Below are 22,508 nucleotides of genomic sequence, written 5' to 3'. Positions count from 1 at the left end.
AGTCCCCACATCGAAGGTCAGAGTAATGTGGTCGGGGAAGTTGTGTGCCAAGGCGGAGCTGGCTTGTGATCCAGAGAAAGGACCAGGCTCGGAGTTGAACCCGGCAGGCTTCCCGGAGGAGGAGGCGGGGCCAGCTGGGTAAAACAAAAGGAGGGGTGGATCTTCTTGCTGATGGGAAGTGACTGAGTGGAGGTTCAGACAAGGCTGGAAACATCCCTCCCCTCAGTGCCCCTATCCCTGGCCTCCCTCTCTCCGGTACTTGTCCTTTCCCGCCGGGTCTTGGGGTCGCTCCGAAGGGTGACAGCGCCGCCCGGCCTTCGAGGTCCAGCAAGGCCCTGGGGGGCGCGGCCGGCCGGAGATCCTTTCCGCTCGCAGGGGTCTCCGCAGCCCTTAGAAGGAGTTTGGCGGCGCTCGGGCGGCCCCGCCCACCGGGCTCCCCCGGCCCCTCCTCCCCGCACGGTCGGGCCTGGCCGCGGGAAGGCTGCCTGCTAGGCGCGGGGCCCGGGAGGCCGACGCCGCCGGGGCCGCGAGTGCCAGAGAGGCCGCCACTCCCTCCCAAGGGCCCCTACGGGCAGGCACGCTGCTCGGGGCCCTTAGGCCAGCACCCGTCTCCCTCTCCGCAGCGTCGCCATGTCCTCGGTGTTCGGGAAACCCCGCGCGGGCAGCGGGCAGCAGCAGAGCGCACCTCTCGAGGTCAACTTGGCCATCCTGGGGCGCCGCGGGGTGGGCAAGTCCGGTGAGTGGGGTGCGGGCGGGAGGGAAGGGGTCAGGCGGGGACGCGAGAGACAGGGAGCGGTGGAGGGAACGGGGCGCTGTGGGCTTGCGGGCAGGCTCTTCCACTGGCTTTCGGGGCTTCTTGCGCCCAGGTGGGTTGGATGAGACGCCGTGATGGTATATACCTTCTTTGCCTCAGCTTCTCTTGCTTGGTTCTCCCTCAGCTTGTTTTCAGCTCCTCCAGCTCTCAGCTGTCTTCTCTTCCTGGCCTGTCTTTCCCTCTGTGTCTCCCTACTGTGTCTGTGTCCTCCTTGTCTGTGACCCCAGCTGTCTCCCCTCTGTCTCTGTGTCTCCCAGTCCTCTGCTGGTCTCCCCCTTGCCGTTCACCGCCCTCCATCTCCTCTTCCTGGCCAGCAGTCAACCCTGGTGACTGGCACCAAAGGGACCTGTTAGGCACTGATCCCCAGCCCAGGGCCCCTACGGAGCTCAGTCGCAGCCTTGCTGCTCCTTGATTTAGGCCAGGGGAGAAGGGGCCCCAGGCCCCTGAAGGGAGGTGGTAAGAGTCGCTGGCTTTGGGGATTTCCCAGGGAGAGGCCGCTACCCACTCCCCACCCCAATTCTCTGGGATTCTGGAACAAAGTGTGAATTCTTATCAAATGTATTTGTTTCAAGTCAAACCCCTCTCTTGACTTTACGGAAACACATTGGACTATGGTCTCAGGTGCCTCCGACCTGTCCTTAATGAACAAAGCGCTTGGATTTACACTCAGGCCATTTCTATCCACTGAACTCTGCCTTCACCACCTTTGGCAGCTGGAGCCCAGCTGGAGCCCAGCTGGAGCCCAGGGGGTGGGGGTGGGGGGGTGTCACCATAGGCAAAGATCCAGAAAAAGGGTTCACCGCTCTCCCCACCATTCCCAGTCCCAGGCAGCTGAAGGGGGGAAGGCAGAGGGGGCTTCTCCACTGGCTGTTTTCCAGCTGCAGCCATTAGTGAATGGCCATCATGGACTCAGCTGTGAGACTCACCGGGCGCCTACTCTCCACTTTTGAAGCCAGCGCCCTGGCTCAGAGATGGGACTGTGGATCATGCTTTCCTAGAGAAAAGATTTACCCTCTTCCCTTTGAAAATCAAATTGTTATCTGTGGCTCTGTCACTGGTACAGTTTAGCCAGTGACTACATGAATGAAAGAATTTAAATTTTAAAATACGTATTCCCTGGGTATTAGTTTGCAAACTGAATCCTGGGAAAGAATTTTAAGGATTTTCTTTAAAATACTGCATTACTTTTTAAGAGTTCAGTATAGTAGTGGGCTGGCCCTCAGCTTTATGTGGTTAAATTCTGAACAAAATCAATCTTGTTAATGCATTCCACCTGGGGAGAACTTCCCCAGGTTTTATGTTCTGTGACCCTCCCATGATGAGTGTGGAGGCCTTAGAGCCAAGACTCGAGGACTGAGGACTAGAGTGTGTTTACTGGGGATTCGGGGGTTCATATCCCTCCCAGAGATCACCCACTGATAACTCAGCTCTTACTCTCTCTTTGGCTTGTAGCCAAAGCTGGGATAAATGCCTCCACACTTCAGAGTCTTTGTGCCTTGTCAAGGGTGGGGGAGGTCTCTCTTCACTTAGAGTCTCAGCAAGTTGGCCCTAAGGTAACTGCTTGCCTGGGTCCAGACCCCTTAGTTAGGGTCTTCACAAACGCCCCTTAGGCTTGCCTCTCATTTGTTTTCTCGCCGCCATCCCCCTCCAAAATAAAACATCCCAGAATGCAACTGGGAAGGACATGGTTCCCCATATTTCTGGTTTCCTCTGAGCCTCTCAAACCAGTTCCCCCGCTCTCCAGAGAGCAGAGGGGTCACAGAGGCTAGATAAGTCCTCCCTAAAATGAGAGGGGCAGGCTCCAGGGCCCAGCAGCCAGACACGATGGGGAGACTGAGCCAACTTCTTTCTCCTTCTTGCAGCCCTGACGGTGAAGTTTCTGACCAGGAGGTTCATCAGCGAATATGACCCCAACTTGGGTAAGGGCCCACTCCCCCCTGTCCCTCCTGCCGTGCCCACTTGGATCTCCCCTGCAAACACACATATGCCGTGGTGGGCCCAGGCCTGACCAGGACCACACATCTGGGGGCCGAGGGGAGGAGCCAGCTGATGACTCAGCCCATGTGACTCAGCCCATGTGACAAAATGTTTTAAGTTCCAAAAATGTACCCTTCCTCAGCTCACCCCAGACAACTTGGGGGTTAGCCCAATTAAGAGAACTGAGAGAAGTTGCTTTGCCCTAAAATATGAAGTATGATGAAACTTAAAAAAAAAAAAAATGGAGCATTGCAGAATATGCACATCCATTAAGTGTTTTTCTTCCAGATGGTTATTCAGTGTACTTTTCCACAAAAGCTGGACAAGACATTTGGGAAATTCCCTAGTAATAATGGCTTCTAAACCAGTTTTTTAACCACACAAGAAAACTAGTCTTGTTTGGTAGCTGTATCATGATGGTGTTTTGGAAAAAGGGATGCCCTGGTGTCAGAGCTGAGTTTGAATCCTGGCTTTGTCACTTATTGGCTGTGCACTTTTGAAGCAGTCACCTAAGCTCTCTGAGCTTCTGTTTCCTCATCTGTGAAATGGGCATAAAAATACCTATCTCAGAGAATTACTGTGAGGATTAATGAAATAACACATGTAAAAGATGTAGCGTAATACTTGACCCACAGAGACATTGAATGCATATTCACTTCTCCTTCCTTCTTTCTCCTCAAATGGCTTCCCATCTGTGGTGGCTGAGATTCGCCCAAGTTAATTAGATCACTGTTTCTGAAAATTAATTTTAGCAGCAGGACCTTTTCCTCAAATAACCTCTTACATGGAAGCCCAATATCTAAATACGTAAAAGCAGAATTTTATTAATATAACTGTAACTTAAAGCTCACATTTATAGCATTTCTTTATGGTAAACTTTCCACTGAGAAAAATGGGGTGTCTGGATGCTCTTTGCTCTTTGGAAACAGAGGTTACAGTCTTAGATTATCTTCCCCCTTCATAAGAATTGAATAAGGCATTTGTGGAACCCCTGAAGGCCCTCTGAGGAAACCCAGGGCTCCGGGAGGACCCTGGGGTCCCACAAATGAAACCTCCACAGTGCAGCACCACCGGCAGCAGACCTCTGATGGATTGCGCCCTTCACGCCTGAAGGAAAGGGCTCCTCAGCCCACTGGTGCCCCTCAGCCCCTCAGTCCAGGCTGGGATGTTGAATCCCAGTGTCAGAGCAGGAAGGGATGTCAAGGCTACTTGGTCCAGTGGTTTTTAGAATGTATTCCTTACGTAGCAGAATCCCCTCTTCCACGGAGATCTTACACAGAACCCCAGGAGTCAAGCAGAGGAAGCAGAGGGGGTCCCCTGGCTAAGTCAGGAATGCAGGGCAGGCAACTCGCGGACAGTCCTTAAGGGGTTTGTTCCTCAAAGTTTGGTGTGACCGCCTGTGCTTTGACACAGCCCCTCGGCTACAGCGGAGGAAGCAGGCCCAAGGAGCTTTGTGGGCCAGGGTCACCAGCAGGTCTGAGAGGAGCCCATCGATTAGCAGAGGTCAGTGCCCAGGGGAGTGAGACACAGGAGCACGAAGTCAGATGGGCGGGGTGGGGGAGTGGGTGGGAAGGGAAGGCACACAGCAGGGATGTCTGGGAAGGGAAAACGGAGATTCTCAAGGACAGTGGCTCAAAAGACAAATTCTGCCTACCTCAAATATTGCATGGAACATACTTATACTAAAAAGTATTAGCTGTTTATCTGAAATTCAAATTTAACTGGTTATCTTGTATTTTATTTGGCAACCTATCTCCAGTCTCTCTTCTTCCTGTCCCCCATCCATACCCTTCAGGCAGGGTCCCACCAGAGGTGCCTATTACAGTGGTGGTTTGAGCTTCCTGGTTGAGCAATTTTGGAGTTCTGAACTGGTAGGGGAATGCGTGGTCAGACGGTCTGAGGTGGGGGTGTGGCAGCTCCACAGTGGTTAGTCACCTCAGCCTTTTGTCTCGTACCACACCCTGAGAGCTTCTGAGCTGGAGAGATGGCTAGACGCTCTCCTGTCGGCCATTCTGGGAGGCCAGTGCTGCTCCTTGGGGGTCCTGTCCACTGTCTGAACATTCCCACCACTATCCCATGGCTGGTTCCAGCAACAGGGGGGAACTCTCGGACCAGAGCCTTTCCTTCTGTGGAGAAAGGTCTGAGCATCCAAGGAAGAGTTAGCCATGTGGAGATGTAAAACCACCCTTTCCCCTTTTCTTTTTTTCTGTACGCGGGCCTCTCACGGTTGTGGCCTCTGCCATTGCGGAGCACAGGCTCCGGACGCGCAGGCTCAGCGGCCATGGCTCATGGGCTCAGCCGCTCCGCGGCATGTGGGATCTTCCCGGACCGGGGCACGAACCCGTGTCCCCTGCATCAGCAGGCAGACTCTCAACCACTGCGCCACCAGGGAAGCCTCACCCTTTCCCCCCTTTTCAAACACCTTCCAAGAGCTTGAGCTCAAAGGGGCCTCATGAGGGTGGACACCTGTGATGTTCATTCCTATCTCCAGCTTGGAGTGCAGTGCTAGGCACAACACAGATGCTGTTAAACATGGGATTTGAATTTTAGTTTTAGGATTACCCTTTAAAGAAGAGCTCCTATTATTATCCCCATTTTACAGGTAAAGAAACTGAGGCAGAGAGGGCTCAGTGGTTTGCCTAAGATCATGGAGAACCTCAGGTACAAAGGAAGATGAGACACCACTCCAGTTGCCCTCCACTAAGGGTGGCCTCATGCTGTCGAGGACCTGAAGTCAGAAGTCTGTGTGGCACTGGGCTCTCTGAGCCTTGGTTTCCCCATCTGGAAGATAGGACTAATAGACTGTGCTCTGTGTGTGAGCTGTGCCTTGTTATAGGTTGTGACTGTTAGAGTTGGTAGGAGCCAAGAGAGTCAGTGCCTGTGAAAGGGCTTCACCTGTGCTGAGCACTCCAGGAAGCGAGCAGGGGTATCCAGGAGGACACCCTCCTCTCACAGAGGGATTGGGGGCATCTCACCTGGTTTGCCCAGGGCAGAATGACAAGCTTCTCACCGCTCTTCTCCTCATCCTGCTCCAACAAGGGTACAGGCACCATTTCTGAAGCATCATCCCATACACACTCTGACCAGAGCTCCTTTAGTGACATTTTAAAAATTATTGCTGTAAATGAGAGAAAAATACTTCGGGAAAGGGATCTTTTCTCAGCATTTAAGTCCTAAGAATGTTATTTAGAACTAGCAGTTATGAAACCCGTATTTAGTAAAGGACTCTAGAATGACCAGAGGGCAGGGACTTTGTGATGGGGAGGCAGGACATTACTGTGACTTGGAAAGGAGCCCCCACTGCACCCCCAGCCCCTGGAGTCACCTCACTTGCAAAGGGGGAGGGAGCTGGATAAGATGATTTCATGACCTCTGAGCCTTCTCCACTTTGCCCATGCATGTTCCACGGCCTCAGCTGGACGGGGAGCTTCTGCTCTTTCCCTGTATTCTGCACAGATAGAGCTGGAGAATTGGCTTGTCCACTGAGCAGAGGGAGTGAGGGGGTCCCGCTGTAGAGCCCCAATTTCAAGTTCCTTCTGATAGGGTGCTGTGTGGCTGTGGGAGAGTTCTCTTCTTTTCTGGGCCTCACCTTCCTGTCATCTCTCTATGGAAGAGCTAACAGCAACCTCAAAAGGCTGTTGCATTTAAGGGACTGTAGGAGACCAAGGTTGGGCTAATATATTTCCTTGGGCTGGGCACAGCATGGTGCCTGTTTGGGCACAGAAGCTGGGAAGCACCTAAAAGGCATGCATCAGACAACTCTGGCAGGAAAATAAAGAAAAATCTGAAGGAGATATAGGTATCCAGGGGCAGCTCCTCTTGCACCAAATATAGTTAAACATTTGGGGCATATTTTCCATGAGATTTTTTTTTTTCTTTTTGTCTTTGAACAAGAACGGCTATTTATCCAAGTCCCCACAGCAGGCTGGGGACGGGAGCTGTCTATGACTCCTGCCGGCTGCTAGTGGACCTGGCGTGTGTCCAGGCCTGGCTTAGCTGCCAATGGCCCTCAGAGAGAATTCCGCCACGGCTGGGGGTTACGCTTCTCACAGTGGCTGCTACCAACAGGCAGAGAGGGCTCCAGTTCTGCCCAGAGGGTTCTTCTTTGGGGTCACTTGGGGCACAGGGGCACCACCACCCCCAGGGAAAGGTGAGGGCCAAGTACACTCACATGTGTGGGCCAGTGGCACAGGGGAAGGTTGGGGGTAGGGAGAATGATTGTGACAGCGAGGTCTTCTTTGCAGGCCTGGCCACTTTCTCAGGTTTGAGGTCATGAGGACTTAGAGAAAACAATTTGTAAAAACTCATGAAATCCAAATAAGGTCAGTGGTGTAGTTCATAGTATGGTACCAATGTCAATTTCCTGGTTTTGACCATGGTACTATGGTTATGTAAGGTGCTAACATTGGGAGGTGGGGGGAAGAGTACACAGGAACTCTCTGTACTATTTTGCAACTTCTACATGAGTCTAAAATTATTTCAAAATAAAAAGTAAAAAAAAAAAAATCACCTAGGAATGTGAACCTGCCCTGGAAACTTTGGAGCACTATGTCCCCACTGTCCTTTACCGGGCATTTGTGGAAGGCCAGGCCCCATGCCTAGCGGCCCATCCAGTCCTCATGCAGCCCTGTGAATGGTGCAGGGACAAGCATTTAGCACAGCGCCTGGCACGGAGTAAAAACCTGAAAACTGTTAGCCAGTGTTATCACATCATCCCTATTTTAAAATGAGGAAACAGAGTCTCAGAATGCTGAAATGACTTGACCAAGGCACACAGCTAAAAAGTAGCTGAAGTTGGGTTTGATTCCCATCTCCAACCTAAAACTTTCAACCATCCTAGATTCCTCTGCTATTATTTTGACAAGGATTACTTGTAAAACCTTCTTGGGACCTCTTTTTCTTTATTGAAATATAGTTGATTTACAACGTTGTGCCAGTTTCTGCTGTACAGCAAAGTGACTCAGTTATACACAGAGACTTTTTTTTTTTTTTTTTTTTTTTGCGGTACGCGGGCCTCTCACTGTTGTGCCTCTCCCGTTGTGGAGCACAGGCTCAGCAGCCATGGCTCACGGGCCCAGCCGCTCCGCGGCATGTGGGATCTTCCTGGACCCGGGCACGAACCCGTGTCCCCTGCATCGGCAGGCAGACTCTCAACCACTGCACCACCAGGGAAGCCCACAGAGACATTTTTAAAAATATTCTTTTCCATTATGATTTATTACAGGATATTGAATATAGTTCTCTGTGCTATACAGTAGGACCTTGTTGTTTATCCATCCTGTATATAATCGTTCACCTCTGCTAATCCCAAACTCCCAGTCCTTCCCTCCCCCATCTCCTGCCCCTCCTTCTCGGGTCTTCTAAAGAGGGTCTGACCCACCTCCCCGCCCCCCGCCCCCGGCCCCTGCCTTAATCATGTTGTGTGCTTCTCCTTTCTTGTCCCTTCCCCACCGGCGGCCAGAGGGTTGTCCTGATTGTCCTTGGGGTCTTCCTGTGGGCCAGGTACTGTGGTTGGAGAGAAGGGGGTGGAGAAGCTTGGGCTTCAGGTGGGAGGGGCTGGCAGTGCAGCTCCTGAGGCCTCTGCTGCTCACTGGGCCGGTGAGCCACACACACTCCATCCTGCAGGTGTGGTGGGTGGACCCAGAACACAATCCCATACCCTGTGGCATGTTCTATGAGTGCCCTCGGGTGCTCTGGGCCACGACAGGTGGAGCAGCATCTCCTTGGTGGGAGGGTCTGCCCGTGTTCTCCATGTGGATGAGAGCCAGGGTCTTTCCAGTGGTCCTGGCTCAGCCAGCCCCAGAGCAAGTCCCCCAGGGGTGCACAGGGATCCAGCAAAGGGAAGCTGGGACTCAGACCCAGCCTACCATCGAGTGGCCTGCACTGCCTCTGACTGGGCTGACCGTCTGTGTTGCAGAGGATACCTACAGCTCTGAGGAGACCGTGGACCACCAGCCTGTCCACCTGAGGGTCATGGACACTGCAGACCTGGTAACATTACCCCCATGACCCATGAAGAGCTGAGAGTCAGTGCAGCCTCTTGGGAGGCTGCTTCCAGAGTGTGGACCTCAGATGGGAATCTGTAAACCTTTTAAGCTCCAATTTGCTATGGGTCCCTGATTGAGGTGCTGACCTCTCTGGGCCTGAATCTATTGATGTGCCAAATGAGAAGGGATAGGAAAGGGCCTGGGGAGACCTGATGATTGTCGGTGTCAGCTCTGAGATTCTGTGCTCTGGGGCTTGACGCCTGTGTACACATGGAGACAGGTGCACACACGTGTTTACGCAGAGGCTCCCCTGGCCCAACCTTGCCCCGCCGCCCAGTACATACATCTCCCTGTGTCCTCACCACCCCCTGCCAAGGCTGGATGCCAGTTCTTCTCAGAAGCCAAAGGGGCACCGTGAACCTGACCCAAAACCAGCAGTGCCCAGGCACAGCCAGGTCTCTGTAGGGGCCATGCCAAAGTCTTGGCTCTGTGCCCCAGAGGCCGAGGTCTCCAAGTCTGGGACTGGGTGGTGGGAGTGAGGCTCAGAAACAATGTCTCCTTTCACAGCAAGCCAGATCCACACTCAAGCGCCCCTTTGAAAAGGGCCCTGCTGGGGAACAATATACAGAGATGCAGGGAGCGGGGAAGTGGGATGAGACAGCTCAGGTGAAGGCCTGTACCCTGGCCTCCTCTGCCCCTGACAGAGGCTGCCCTCCTTTGCCCCAGGACACCCCCAGGAACTGTGAGCGCTACCTGAACTGGGCCCATGCCTTCCTGGTGGTGTACAGCGTCGACAGCCGCCAGAGCTTCGAGGGCAGCAGCAGCTACCTGGAGCTGCTCGCTCTGCATGAGAAGGAGACACAGCGCAGCTACCCTGCTCTGCTGCTGGGCAACAAGCTGGACATGGCCCAGTACAGGTGAGTGCGGCATTTTGTCCCACACCCTAGAGCTCGCCTTCTCCTTTCTCGTAAAAGCGGTGTCATCTTCAGGGATTATTTGGCTGCTAAGAAGAGTAATCCCCTTGGATGTAGATAGAAGGGGGTGTGTTGTAAGGATACAGTGGGCAGGGCTTCCAGGCAGCCAAGGGCAGGAAGGGAAGAGCATCTGGGCTGCACAGGAGCTGGACCCTGAAAGTCAGAAGAGAGGCCACTCCTCCCATCCTCCTGAGGCTCTGAGGTCTCTCTCAGCCTCACCCTTGCTTTCCTGAGACTATATGACCTTCTGTTTCCACTCCCCACAGCTGGCTGGTCATCCAGTGCCCAATTCCAATTCTGGGGAGAGAGGCTCTAATTGGCCACCTGGGTCAGGTGTCTGCCCTGGTCCAACCAGCTTTCGCCTCACCCAAGCGTGGTCCCCAGGCTCATTCCCACAGTTGGCTGTGCTGAGGGCAGGTTCTCTTAGAAAGAGTTGGAGTTGAATCAGAGACCACAGACTGGGCCAGAGGACAGATGACCACTGAGTGCTGCAGCCGTATTTTGCTTGGCTGGCACAGTGTTTTAAAAGAGCCGGAACTGGAATGCTTTGAGGTGGGGCATGCCCCCTCCAGCTGAACACAGGCCTCACACTCCCCGTGGCTTACCTCCACCCTCCCCACACACCCAAGTTGCCCGCCTGGCCCCTGAGGCGTTTGAGACTGTGCTGCCTCCACCCGATGGGTGACCCCACTGGCCCTCTCCAGCACATCCGTCCTGTGTGGCCAGTCCACCTGCGAGGTAGGGCACCCCCCACCAGCCTTCCTCCCGTCCCTTCCTTCTCAGGGCTGGTCACTCCCGCTTCCCCAGGCCCCAAAGGCCCACTGACTGATGTTAGGAAGGAGGGAACACTTAATATAGATCAGGGCTGATGGGCAGTGGGGAAATGGGGTGTGGTCTGATGAAGGGTGCTCACGGTAGGAGCCTTCAAAGGTGGGCAGACCCTCAGACCCAGACAAATTCCATCTCAGGGAATGAGCAAAGTTGTGTGATCTTAAAGCCAAAAGGTAGTCTTTGAGGAATCACAGATCCCGCAGAGCCTAGATTAGGGATCAGAAGACTGGATTGTGAATAAACCAGTTTTAAATATGAGGAAAAAAACTAGGCCACTGTTTTGGTCCCAATATTTACCAGTGGGATTGTCCAAAAGTGGTTTGGGGGCAAAGAGCAAAGCAGCATCGTTTCCCTAAGGAGTCATGAGATTTGTCCCCATTTCCTTCTTTGGTCACGTCCCGAGGTTGGTAGGTCAGGATTTGATGGGCACAGACAATGTAATTTTTAGCTGAGCATTGGTCAATGTCTCCCATGAGTGTCTTGCAGCTAAAGGGTAAAATGTGGGTTAGAGCGGTGATAACCACTGATAACATTTTCGCTAGGCTACGCCAAAATAAGAAAAAGGGTAATAATGTTATATGCCCGGCTCATCCATTCACGCACACACATGCACGTATGGGGTTCTTGTTTCCAAAAGCTCATTATTCAAGCCCCACAATGACAAAGTTTCAGATTCAAGTTCATCACAAAGGCACGTAATACCAAGTATTCTTTCAAAAGGAGTTCCTCAGGAATCTGTGAGCTGACAGTCAGGACACCAACCCTGGTTGGGGAATGGATCAGGTGCTCTGTCCCTGACGCTTTTGTCCCAGTCATTCCCTCTGTCTGTTGAGCTAGCCCACTTCCAGCCTTTGCTCCTGCCAAATTAACCTTGGCTCAGAAACCTTTTCCCACCATACCCACCCTGGTGTCCCCTCTCAGCTCCCAGGCTGTGCCACTGTCCTCAGGAATGGCAGGTGAGGCAGCTCAGCAGTGAGATTTAGCCATTGAAACCTTGGCCTCCAGCCCTCAGGGACCCCTCCCCCCGCCTGCCCCCTGCCTCTTCTGGACATCTGACCTATCCAAGGGCCAGTATTTTTCTCTCACCCTGATTCCCATGGCTTTCAGGACCTTCCTAGTTACAAATACTCGATCCCATCATCATGGGAAGTGGTACAGGATGAAGCTGGGAATAGGTGCTGCTCCCTCTCTCGTGCTGTCACCCTTGCTCTCTCCTGCCTCTCTCCTGGGCAAGCAGACAAAACTCCTTGCCACGAGCCCTGAGACCTCTGCCGACCACAGGCGTTCTGAGTCAGGACCTCGGCCCACCAGGCCTCTGTGGACACTGTGGTCTCACATCCTTCCAACCAGACCACTGCCTTTCCCCAGAGCTGATCCCACATGCCAGGGCTGAGGGTGGCTCATTTCCTGACCAAGGGAGTCAAGATGTGGGGCTGGGAATACCCATCTTCCTCTGGCCACAGGCAGGGTCTAGCCAGGGACTTTGGGCCAGCTTCTCCCTTCCCCTCGGCCTCGTTCTGAAATTCTGGCTTCGGTGACATCAGCCGCCACTTATTAAGCAGGGACTGTGCTAGGCACTTGACACAAATCGTCTTAATCTTAACAACCCTGAGAGGCAGCTCTCATTATCCCATTTTACTGATGAGAAAACCGAGCCTCAGAGAGATGAAGATGGTCACCGAGCTAGTAAGTGAGGATCCAGGTGTAGGCCAGGGCCTGCCTGACTTGGATGCATGCTCCTGACCCCGCCTCACCCTGCTTCCCCGCCAGGCAGGTCACTCAGGCAGAGGGCGTGGCCTTGGCGGGCAGGTTCGGGTGCCTGTTTTTCGAGGTCTCTGCCTGCCTGGACTTCGAGCACGTGCAGCACGTCTTCCACGAGGCAGTACGGGAGGCACGGCGGGAGATGGAGAAGAACTCCCTGGCCAGGCCCCTCTTCATCTCCGAGGAGAGGGCCCTGCATTACCAGGCCCCACTCACGGCCCGGCACGGGCTGGCCAGCTGCGCCTTCAACACACTTTCTACTGCTAGCCTGAAGGAGATTCCTGCTGTGGCCCAGGCCAAGCTGGTCACTGTAAAGTCATCCCGGGCTCAGAGCAAGCGCAAGGCACCCACCCTGACACTGTTGAAGGGCTTCAAGATCTTCTGAGGGCCCCTGCTCAGGATTCCAGGCTCAGCGCTGGGCAGTCTGCAGGGCAGGAGCTGGCTTCTCACCACCGGCTTTCCTTCTGGTGGAACAGCAGCCCTCACCCTCTGGTGGACAGCTGACCCCTCCTCCAGCACCAGGCAGTGTCCCTGACACCCAGTTCACTGTAGCAGCAATAGGGACAGGCAGAAATTCTGCTCCTGTTCCCTCCAGACCTTGGTTTCCATGGTAACCACCGCATCCCTCACCCTGAAGGAAACAGCCACTGTGACAACGCAGAGACCTGGGGTCAGCCTGAAGCGGAAGGAACTTGCAGCATCCATCGTGGCGCCATCACCCCCTCCTGCTCCATCTACATCCAGGCCTGATGTGGCCCCTGGTGGACAGCTCTGGGTGGACAGCTTCAGGAGGCACTGCATAAGTGTGGGCCTGAGAGCATCCTGCCCTGAGGTCCCAGCACCTCCTGGTGGACGGGAAGGGCAGGGCAGCTGCAGGTTTTGCAGGGCCAGAGCCTAGCCCTCCCCTTGCCTTCTGACTTCACAGAACCCCCAGGCAACACACCTCACAGTTTATCCAAGTAAAATCTAGTTGCAATAATCCTACGGGACAGCCTGTGAGAAGCAAAGGTGTCCCGGGAAGGCCTATTTCCAGTCCTTTGCCTCTCAATGAGGGCAGAGGGAGAAGGCCGCGGGTAGGCCAGTGTAGGGAGCCTCCTGTGTGTTTCCACCAGGAGGCAGGGCCCCCGTATTTTACAACCTTAAATCAAGGACTCTGTCCGCAGGCCCTCAGGACCTGCCTTCTCAAGTTTACTGATCAAAACTGCAGAACAAAGTCATTCTCTGCAGTGACAATCACCCAGGACTCCAGGGAGCCCACAACTGGCTGTATCAGACATCCGGTAGGGAGAAGCACAGTTTTCTGTTTGTAGTCTGTGCGGCAGGACCTAGTACCCTTGGCAATGGGTCTGCGTGTTCAAAGTCCACTTTTGTAAGATACCACCTAAAGCATTTTTGGTTCACAAAGCAGATTTTTGCATAAATTATTTGGGGTTGCCACCACAGCTTATACTGCAACACGGTGGCTCAGACACGGGATCGCGACACTCCTTTGGGATCCCACGGTTAGCAAGAGAAGGGTCTCAGAGGCAGGGAGTTTCTTAGTTTTCTAGCTCTCTTTACCACAGGGCCCCTGGCCCAAAGGAAGTCTTTCACAGACCCTCAGCAGACCAGCAGGCAGAGGAGTGGCCTGTGGTGGGGGAAGGGAGGGGGAGGGGATTCTGAGTCCAGAATCCTGCCCCTTCCTCACTCAGCCCTTCCAGGAGCTTGGATTGAAAACAATAGCTCTTGCCCAGGCTTCAGCCACCTTCTGCAGACGGAGAAGCCGAGGTCAGAGGGAGGCTGTGAACTCCTCAAGGCCACGTGAGGAGTCCTGGCCAGGCTTCCTGACCCACAGGCTGGCTCTGGATTTTGCACTTCTGTTTCAAGCCGCTTGTGTGTGGACCACTGCCATTTGAACAGACTATGCAATTCCAACTGCCCACATCCAGAAGCATTTTAATAAAAAGGTTTTGTTCGTTTTTTTCCTAACAGGGTTTTAGTTTGATTGCAGTTCACTCACTGTCTGCTAACACCACGGGGGCACTGCCCTGCACCCTAACTAGCTCTCAGATTCTCAGGGGTCCGGAAGAATGACTGGCGGCACATCACTGTCTTTTATGTCCACTTCCACCTGGGCCAGCTTTGGCTTTTCTGAGAGCAAAGTCTCTCTTAGGATGGTCAGGTTGTTGTCATCTTCGTTTCTGGCCTCGGCCAAGTACAGGACTTCTGGAGTTTGTTTTTCTGGTGGCAGCCTCTTTTGATTTCTGGGAGGAGAGAAAACACTATGGAATGTGAGTTCCCTGAGTTGGGGTACCGAGTGTTTGGGGCAGGACTGGGTCTCCCAGGTGGGTTAGTGAGTTTGAGGTAGAAATCCAGTGCCCAGTTCTGGGAACAGTTGCGGGAGAAGCCGAGAAGGTGCCGTGGTGTTTGGCGGAGAAACATCTTACACTTGTCTGTGTGTCACCTTACCAAACCCTCAGCGCCACCTGTGAGCTCAACTACTATTGCTCCCCTTACAGGCGATGTAATGTGGCTCAGAGGGCCAAAGGAGCACATGCCTGGGACGTGCGTTTAAGTTTCCTGACCCTGAGTCCCGTGTTCTTTTCACCAAACCACATTTTCTCATCGCAGGGCTGTCGTCCTGCTTAGTGCAGGTCCTTGTCACCCCACACCCCATCCCCACCCTCACTCCACCCCATCTCTAGACAAGCTAATCAGGAAATTCCTAACTAATCTTCCTGCCGCTAGGTGCTCACTTCTCCAAACTGGGCTACACACGCCAAATCATGATTCTAAAGTCCCTGTGCGTACACACCACTCCCCAGCTCAAGCGCCTTCAGTGGCTCCCCACTCCCACTTCCTTAACCTGGCATTCAAGATCCAGTCTTCCTTCCAATAACCTTCCCAAATGTCTCCCCTCTGAGGTGGTTCTACTCAAAGTATCCACCTCTAGGTTTCCTGGCCATAGTAGAGGGACCCGGCTGTGGTTAGAGCCGACCGCCCAATCTGCTTGGGCCATAGGGGAGTATCTCAGTGTCTGCTGCTTCTGAGGACACCTGCCTTGTCTCTGAAGTGACCTTGTCGAGGGGGATGCTTCCTGACAGGGTGAGAGAGGAAAGGTCACCTTCTTAGAGGCTATACCCTCTGGGTCTTTTTATATCCTGCATCCAGACTGATCTTGCTAAAACATAAGCCGTTCATGTCCCTGTGCAGAGCTCTTCTTTGGCTCCCCAATGCCCATGGGCTAGAACCTGAACCCCTTAGGATGGCCCCCAGGGCCTGTTCACTCTGGGCTCTGCTGCCTCTTGGCCTCCTCCTCCCCCTGCCCTCCCCACACTCCACACTGCAGCCTCACGGGCCCTCCTCCTCCCGCCTCAAGCTTGGTGTGTGCTGTCCCTTGGTCTGGAAGGCTTCCATAGCCCACCCTCGCGCTCTCTCTTTTTGCCCCGCAGGCCCCAGATCCCATCTCTGTGCTCCCACAATACTCTGTATGTCCCACAGTCGCCACCTGTCACTCTAAACTACAATTATCTCCCCACCAAACTGTAAACTCCATAAGACCAGGGCTGAATCTATCTTGCCCAGCCCTGCCGCCCCCGCTCTCAGTGCGGAGCTTAGCGCAGGGCAGGTGCTCAGCTTATTCTGTGGAATGAAAGATGACTGGGCCATAGCAGTTCATAACGACTAGTTAGCAATGTGAGCAAGGGGCACTGGGTTATTTCTTTCTGGCTTTACAGCAGAACTGTGAGGAGGATTCATAGATGACATAAAATATAGCACAGAAGGAAGAGCACGGAGGTTAGGCCAACCCTTCCGTGGATCCTCAGTGACCTTATTCTGTACAGTGGGAATAGGTAATTTGTGCCAACCCCACCTTACAGGGCTGTCTTGATCAAGTGAGAGAATGCGAAGGTGCCTTTAAAATTGTAAAACATGATACAGATCTGAGGGAGAGATTCTCATTATGATTGTTTCAAAGTTACTGCTAGTTACTAGGGCTATAGTAACTATTGAATGAATGGGAATGAGTGAACCAAGCATTTATTGAATGACTTCTAGAGCCAGACTTTGTGCCAGTTGCTTGGGGAAACAAAATTGAGTCAAATGTGGTCCCTGCCTTCAAGGAGCTCTCAGAAGTTAGCCCTGGAATCATCCAGAGAGTTTAACAAAATGCCAATGCCCAGGTCCCACCCTTTGTGTCAGAATCTCCAAGGCGAGGTACAGATTTCTGTGTTTTTAATGTTCCTCCTCAGGTGATTTGGTTGTGTATCCAGGGTTAAGGAGTACTGTTGTTATAAAGATGTCAAAATCACCCCAGGAGCACCGACGGATCTTAGGTCTCTTTCCGTGCCCTGCATTTGGCCTTGGAGCAGCATAAGGCTTTCCCCTTTAAGAACAGCCCTAACTGCAAAAGCCCCCACTGTGCACTCGCCACAATCCTAGGAGGAGGGAATCAGTTATTACTGCCATTTATAGAAGAAGAAGCTGGCTTGGAGATATTGAGTGTCTTGCCCAGCTACTGAGTGGCAGAACTGGAATTTGAACCCAGCTTGTGTGACTCCAGAGCCAGAGATCCTGACTTCTGAGATACACCACCAGCCTGCGCCCTGTTTGCTGGCCAGGGCCAAGGAGTGGTCATCAGGGACAGTTGCCAGTTTTTCAGCAGCTTTGGGTTCTCAAAGGACCCTAAAGGATGCATTTTGCTGTCCCAAAGGGTGGACAGCCAAGGCCCCTAGATGACTCCTCTCTAGGTTTCCTTTGGGAGGGCAGGGCCCCCCCCCTCCAGAGACCACCCCCAGAACAGCTCCTCACCTGTTTGCCTGGATGTTCCTTCTCAAGAAGACAATGCTTATCACGACCACCACGGCCACCAGGACAAACATGGAACTATTCCAAGGAGTTGCTGGAGAGGGACACACAGGACAGAACCTTGAGGAGAGGCTGGGTGCCCTTCAGGCCCCTAACAGACCAGCTCACAGCATCAACCTTCCTGTGCTGTGGGCCAGGTATCGTAGAGAGACTCTAAGCTGAAAATGAGCCCCCTGCCCTGCGGGAACTCCCAGTCCAGTGTTGGGCGGGGAGAGGGAGATAAGATCTCTGCTCTGAAGAAGCTCTCATCTACCTGGGGGAGACAGCACTGCAGCTTGGTAATAATAGTGGGCAATTAGTGGGCAAGGAGGAGTGTGGGTGAAGATAAACTTCACAGTCTTCAGAGTTTTGCTAGGAGCTAGCCAAGTGCAGTACAAGGGGAAAAGGAAGGAAGGGAGGGAGGGAGGGAAGGAGGGAGGGAGGAAAGAAAGAAGGGGTGGCAGTTAAATTGGATTCAACACATTGCCCACAGACAATATGTGAAGTGGCTAATCTGAATTTGGAGAATCAAGATTGGTCCACACTGTACCCAAGTGAGGCAGGATCTAGCTTCAGAGCTTTTGCGTTTGCTGTTCCCTCTACCAGGAATGTTCTTCCCTCACATAATCTGCATGGCTAATTCCTTCACCTCCTGCAAGCTTTACTCAAACACCACCTTCTTAGGGAGGCCTTCCTTGACCACATTATGTTCCCTGCAGCACACCTGCTATTCCCTTTCTCCACTTAATTTTTCTCCGTATTATGCATCACCAGCACACTATGCATTTTAGTCATTTGTTGATTTTCTGTCTCTTTCACTAGAAGGTATGCTCCATGAGGGCAGAGATTTTTGTTTTTTCCCTTCTGTAACCCCAGTGCTGAGAACAGTGCCTGGTGCACAGAAGGAACTTAATAAATATTTGTGAATGACAGGATGGATGAGTAAATGAGTGGCCAGCCCTGAGAAGAGGAGGGTGCAATTTAGCCAGACCCCTCTGGGTAGTGTGACCCCCTCAGCCTCAGTCCCTGGCTTAGAGGAAACGTGCAGTCTGCTGCAGAGGAGGGGACCATGAAGGGGGCTTCAACCAGATTCCTCTCTTTGTGTTGTGTCCACCACTTACCATCTTCTACACGAAAATACCAAAGCATTTCTTCCAGCAGCTCCTGAGGCACCTCGGTGCCAGGTGGGGCTCCAGTAAGCTCCTCATTGTAGCCCATGCCACTGCTCCTGGTTGGGATATGTTTCTGACAACAAATTCCTTAGGCCCCTTCGCCCCCAGGTGCTCTCCTGGCCTCCTAGGTTCTGGCTCTTTGCAAAGCCCCAAAGCCTGCTGGAGACAAAGCAGAGAGCATAACTGGTTATTCCACCCCAGTTTACTCTCCCCTCCCTGCCCAAACCCAGCTCTCCTCAGGACCAAAACAGCTGGAACTCCCGCAACAGGTGGGGCCTGGAGAAGCAGAGACCATAGAAGTGGGAGTCACTCAAATCTTTATGAAAACTCATCATGTGTGGGGAAGACCTGGGAGTGAGGAGGACTGAGCCACTGATGGGCTGTGGGACTCTTGCAGGGGACTCCCATTCTCCAAGAAGAAACTGATATCTAGAATATACAAAGAATTCTCGCGAATTAAGAAGAAAAAGACTAGAATCCTAATAAATGTGTAAAGGATATAAACAGGCAGTTTACAAAATAGGAAACCCAAAAGGCTAGCAAGAATATGAAAATAAACTCTTTGGTAATAACAAGAATGAAAATTAAAACAAAATGAAACACCACTTGACATCTGTTAGATTGGCATAGTTTGGAAGGTAGGTAATGCCGTGTGTTGGCGGGGCTCTGGGGCTATAGCCTTAGGCACTGCCAGGGCGTGTAGACTGGGGCAGCCATCTAGGGAGCAAATTAGTCAAAGTAAGTGTACACGTGACCCAGCAGTTCTACTCCTGAGTGCATTTATATCTCAAAGAAAGTATCCCTGAGGATCATAAGGGGGCATGCCACACCGTTTATGAAAATTCACATATGCACACAAAACAACAACACACATTTTACAAAAACACGTTTTTAAAAAGACACATTCAACACATTAGGATAATTATCACTGGGGGTGCGGAGAAGAAAAAGGTAACAGAAATGGAGATCCAAGTAAAGAAATAAAACAGGAGAAGGGTTTTGAACAGACCAATCATGAAATCATGTCATAGGGCTAAAAAGACAATGAGGCAAAGAGAGAAGAAGAGAGGCCAGAGGCCATCTCAAGTCCCCCCGGCTCTGACACTGCCTTCCACTCCAAAACAGCCTTTGGAGGCTCAGCCAGGAACATCCGAAAACAAATGGATGGAAAACAGCCAAACCGAAGAACAAGGTACTAATAAAAAGAGTTTTCTCCAGCTCTGAGAAAACTGAAGAAACATCTACAGGTTTTGAGGGAAAATATTTTGACACAAATAAAATATTGAGCTGAGTTTTTCCTATATGAATGATCATTCATGTGTCAAGATAGAGATGGAAGTCAGGGGGAAAGAAAGACTGTTTTTTAGACTTTCAGGGACTCAGATGCCTACTACCTACTTACTCATTTAAAGGATATAATATATATACTGAATAATGGAAAGACAAAGTTACAGGAGCGGCGAATCGATGTGATCTTGTGTTCCAGCCCCAACTGTCCAGAGCACTTGCTAAGAAGGGCTGTGAGTTTCTGTCCAGTCTCAGATGCAGGAGTACCTGGATCAATGAGTAACATTGGCCACAGGCCCCTGTTGCATATGCAGAGCCCCCCTGAATACCCACAGAGAAAAGAGCACGGAGGTCAAGGCACCAAACACCAACTCCCTTTGGGGAAGTGGGATGGGGCCTAGACCCATGGGACATCCACTTTGAACACTTCTGTATTGTATACATTTCTTGTGAGCACATACTACCTTCGTGAAAGCAATACATGTAATTACATTTTTTAAATGTATGTACTTTGTATGTATATTCTAAATATATATTTTGTGTATTTGTATGTATTTTAAACGTATGTATATACTATCCAAAGAAAACGAAAACACAAATTCGAAAAGATAGATGCAGGGACTTCCCTGGTGACGCAGTGGTTAAGAATCCGCCTGCCAATGCAGAGGACATGGGTTCGAGCCCTGGTCGGGGAAGATCCCACATGCCACGGAGCAACTAAGCCCACGTGCCACAACTACTGCGCTCTAGAGCCCGCAAGCCACAACTACTGAGCCCATGTGCCACAACTACTGAAACCCGCACACCTAAAGCCCATGCTCCGCAGCAAGAGAAGCCACCGCAATGAGAAGCCCATGCACCACAAGGAAGAGCAGCCCCCGCTCTCCATAACTAGAGAAAGCCCGAGCGCAGCAACGAAGACCCAACGCAGCCATAATTTAATAAATAAATAAATTTATTTATTTTTCAAAAAGAAAAGATAGATGCAACCCAATATTCACAGCAGCATTATTTACAATAGCCAAGATATGGAGGCAACCTAAGTGTCCATCAACTGATGAATGGATAAAGAAGATATGGTATATATATATATATATATATATATATATATATATATAATGGAATACTACTCAGCCATAAAAAAATGAAATTTTGCCATTTGCAGCAACATGGATGGACTTGAAGGGTATTATGCTAAGTGAAATAAGTCACAAGAAAGACAAATAAGTGAAATAAGTCATAAGAAAGACAAATACTGTATGATATCACTTATATGTGGAATATAAAAAATAAAACAGAAAAGAAATAGTGAATATAACAAAAAAGAAACAGACTCAAAGATATAGAGAATAAACTAGTGGTTACCAGTGGGAAGAGGGGAGGGGGAGAGGCAATATATCGGGGTAGGGGATTAAGAGGTACAAACTACTATGTATAAAATAAATAAGCTGCAAGGATATACTGCACAGTACAGGGAATAGCTTATAATAACTATAAATGGAGTATAACATTAAAAAATTATGAATCACTATGTTATACACCTGAAACATATAATATTGTAAATAAACTATACCTCAATTAAAAAAGTATGTATATATTGTATTTATACCTTTTGAGACAATTCCAATTTTGGATGTTTAATTAGTGGAACTAACCAAGATGTCAGTTCTTACCAATTTGATCTATAGATAGAGTGCAACCCCAGTCAAAATCCCAGCAAGTTATTTTATGGATATTGACAAACTGGATTTAAAGTTTATATGGAGAGGTAAAAGACCCAGAATAGTCAACACAATCTTGAAGGAGAAGAACAAAGTCAGAGGACTGATGCTTCCCAACTTCAAAACTCACTTTAAAACTACAGTAATCAAGATAGTGCGATCCTGGAACCAATCAGATAACTGTACACATTTGCATGTGGGCTGATGTCCACAGTGGAATGTGTGTTTTAAACATGTATAATATTGTTATAATAAAAATATACCAACAAATGAAACAAACAAAATGATAAGATGGATACAAGTCAGCCCTCCCTGACTGTGTTAGATGCCACAGAAACAAAGGACACAGTTCTCTCAGAGCACTTATCCAGTTTTCTTCTAGAGTGAACATGGTATTAATATCTCTGCTTTTTAAAAATTATTAACTAAACTTCATGATTTATTTGCATTTCATTTTTCATGAATGTCTTTTTGCTGCTCCAGGTTCCCATCCAGGATATCATATTGCATTTAGTTATCATGTCTCCTTAGGCCCCTCCAGGAGATTCCTGCATTTTAAACAGGGCTTAACCATCTGTCATTGGACAGTGATTCCTGACAAAGAACCTGGGCCACCCATCCCCATGGAAGGTTGAAGACACTCACCCTGGGTCCTGGGTTCCTAGGACTTGTCTGATCTGCTGTTGCGAGCAGCACCGATTTCTCTGTTCCTCTTCCTCCTTTCTGGGCAATACCGATGGTCTTTGCACCTGAGCTTTCGCACAGCTCTCACCTAGTGGGAGCGCTGCAGAGCCTGGGGCAGCCAGGCCCATCTGGTAGCTCTGCATTTAGCACACGCCTGGAGACTTCTCTGTCACTTGGGGGTGACTGACCTCTTGAATGAGAGGTCTCAGATGGCAAACAGGCTCCACCTGACTTTCACAATCAGCAAGAACCAGGAGCCCAGTGCTCTCCTTCTTGTCTATTGGCCTCAAGTAAAAAGAAAACATCCAGACCCTCTTGCCAGCCCAGGGGAATGGGCTGGGGAGGACCCTCCATCTGAAGGTCCCGTCATTGCAGGGGGCTGTGTGGTGTGCCCACTCCAGGCCTCTATTTCCTGGTATTATCAATGTTTAACCACGGAGCAGGGAGCCAAGCCTGGCCTTTTACAGCCTCTG

The 22,508-nt window shown here is 51.1% G+C and overlaps 2 protein-coding genes across 4 annotated transcripts; one reads left to right on the top strand and one right to left on the bottom strand.

The window, feature by feature from the left end:
- Positions 1 to 213: 213 nt before the first annotated feature.
- On the top strand, positions 214 to 14,332 carry RASL12 (RAS like family 12). Of its 3 annotated transcripts, XM_082855407.1 has the most exons (6): positions 214 to 255; positions 624 to 736; positions 2,677 to 2,733; positions 8,709 to 8,782; positions 9,505 to 9,695; positions 12,354 to 14,331. In XM_082855407.1, exons 2-6 carry the CDS (start codon positions 631 to 633, stop codon positions 12,727 to 12,729), a joined length of 804 nt encoding a protein of 267 aa, XP_082711533.1. In that variant the 5' UTR covers positions 214 to 255; positions 624 to 630; the 3' UTR covers positions 12,730 to 14,331. The 3 variants fall into 3 exon arrangements, with proteins under 3 accessions (XP_082711533.1, XP_082711534.1, XP_082711532.1); XM_082855408.1 differs by lacking the exon at positions 214 to 255 and having other exon boundaries at positions 358 to 736; positions 12,358 to 14,332; XM_082855406.1 differs by lacking the exon at positions 214 to 255 and having other exon boundaries at positions 358 to 736.
- Positions 14,333 to 14,397: 65 nt separating this feature from the next.
- Positions 14,398 to 18,389, bottom strand: SLC51B (SLC51 subunit beta; the record flags this gene model as incomplete). Its single annotated transcript, XM_082840383.1, has 3 exons — positions 14,398 to 14,587; positions 17,136 to 17,226; positions 18,293 to 18,389. The coding sequence occupies 3 exons, from the start codon at positions 18,387 to 18,389 to the stop codon at positions 14,398 to 14,400; spliced, it is 378 nt and encodes a 125-aa protein (XP_082696509.1).
- Positions 18,390 to 22,508: the final 4,119 nt, after the last annotated feature.

The sequence above is a fragment of the Leucopleurus acutus genome, assembly GCF_964270905.1.
Source record: "Leucopleurus acutus genome assembly, chromosome: 1".
Classification (NCBI taxonomy): Eukaryota; Metazoa; Chordata; class Mammalia; order Artiodactyla; family Delphinidae; genus Leucopleurus; species Leucopleurus acutus.
Note: the sequence above shows the minus strand (reverse complement) of the source record. Positions and strands in the feature narration are given on the sequence as shown.

Excerpts from the sequence above, each read along its gene's own strand:
- RASL12 (XM_082855407.1), top strand. The coding sequence starts at position 631 with ATGTCCTCGGTGTTCGGGAAACCCCGCGCGGGCAGCGGGCAGCAGCAG. Across the intron at positions 2,734-8,708 it reads CGAATATGACCCCAACTTGG|AGGATACCTACAGCTCTGAG; the intron begins GTAAGGGCCCAC and ends TCTGTGTTGCAG. Across the intron at positions 9,696-12,353 it reads CTGGACATGGCCCAGTACAG|GCAGGTCACTCAGGCAGAGG; the intron begins GTGAGTGCGGCA and ends CTTCCCCGCCAG.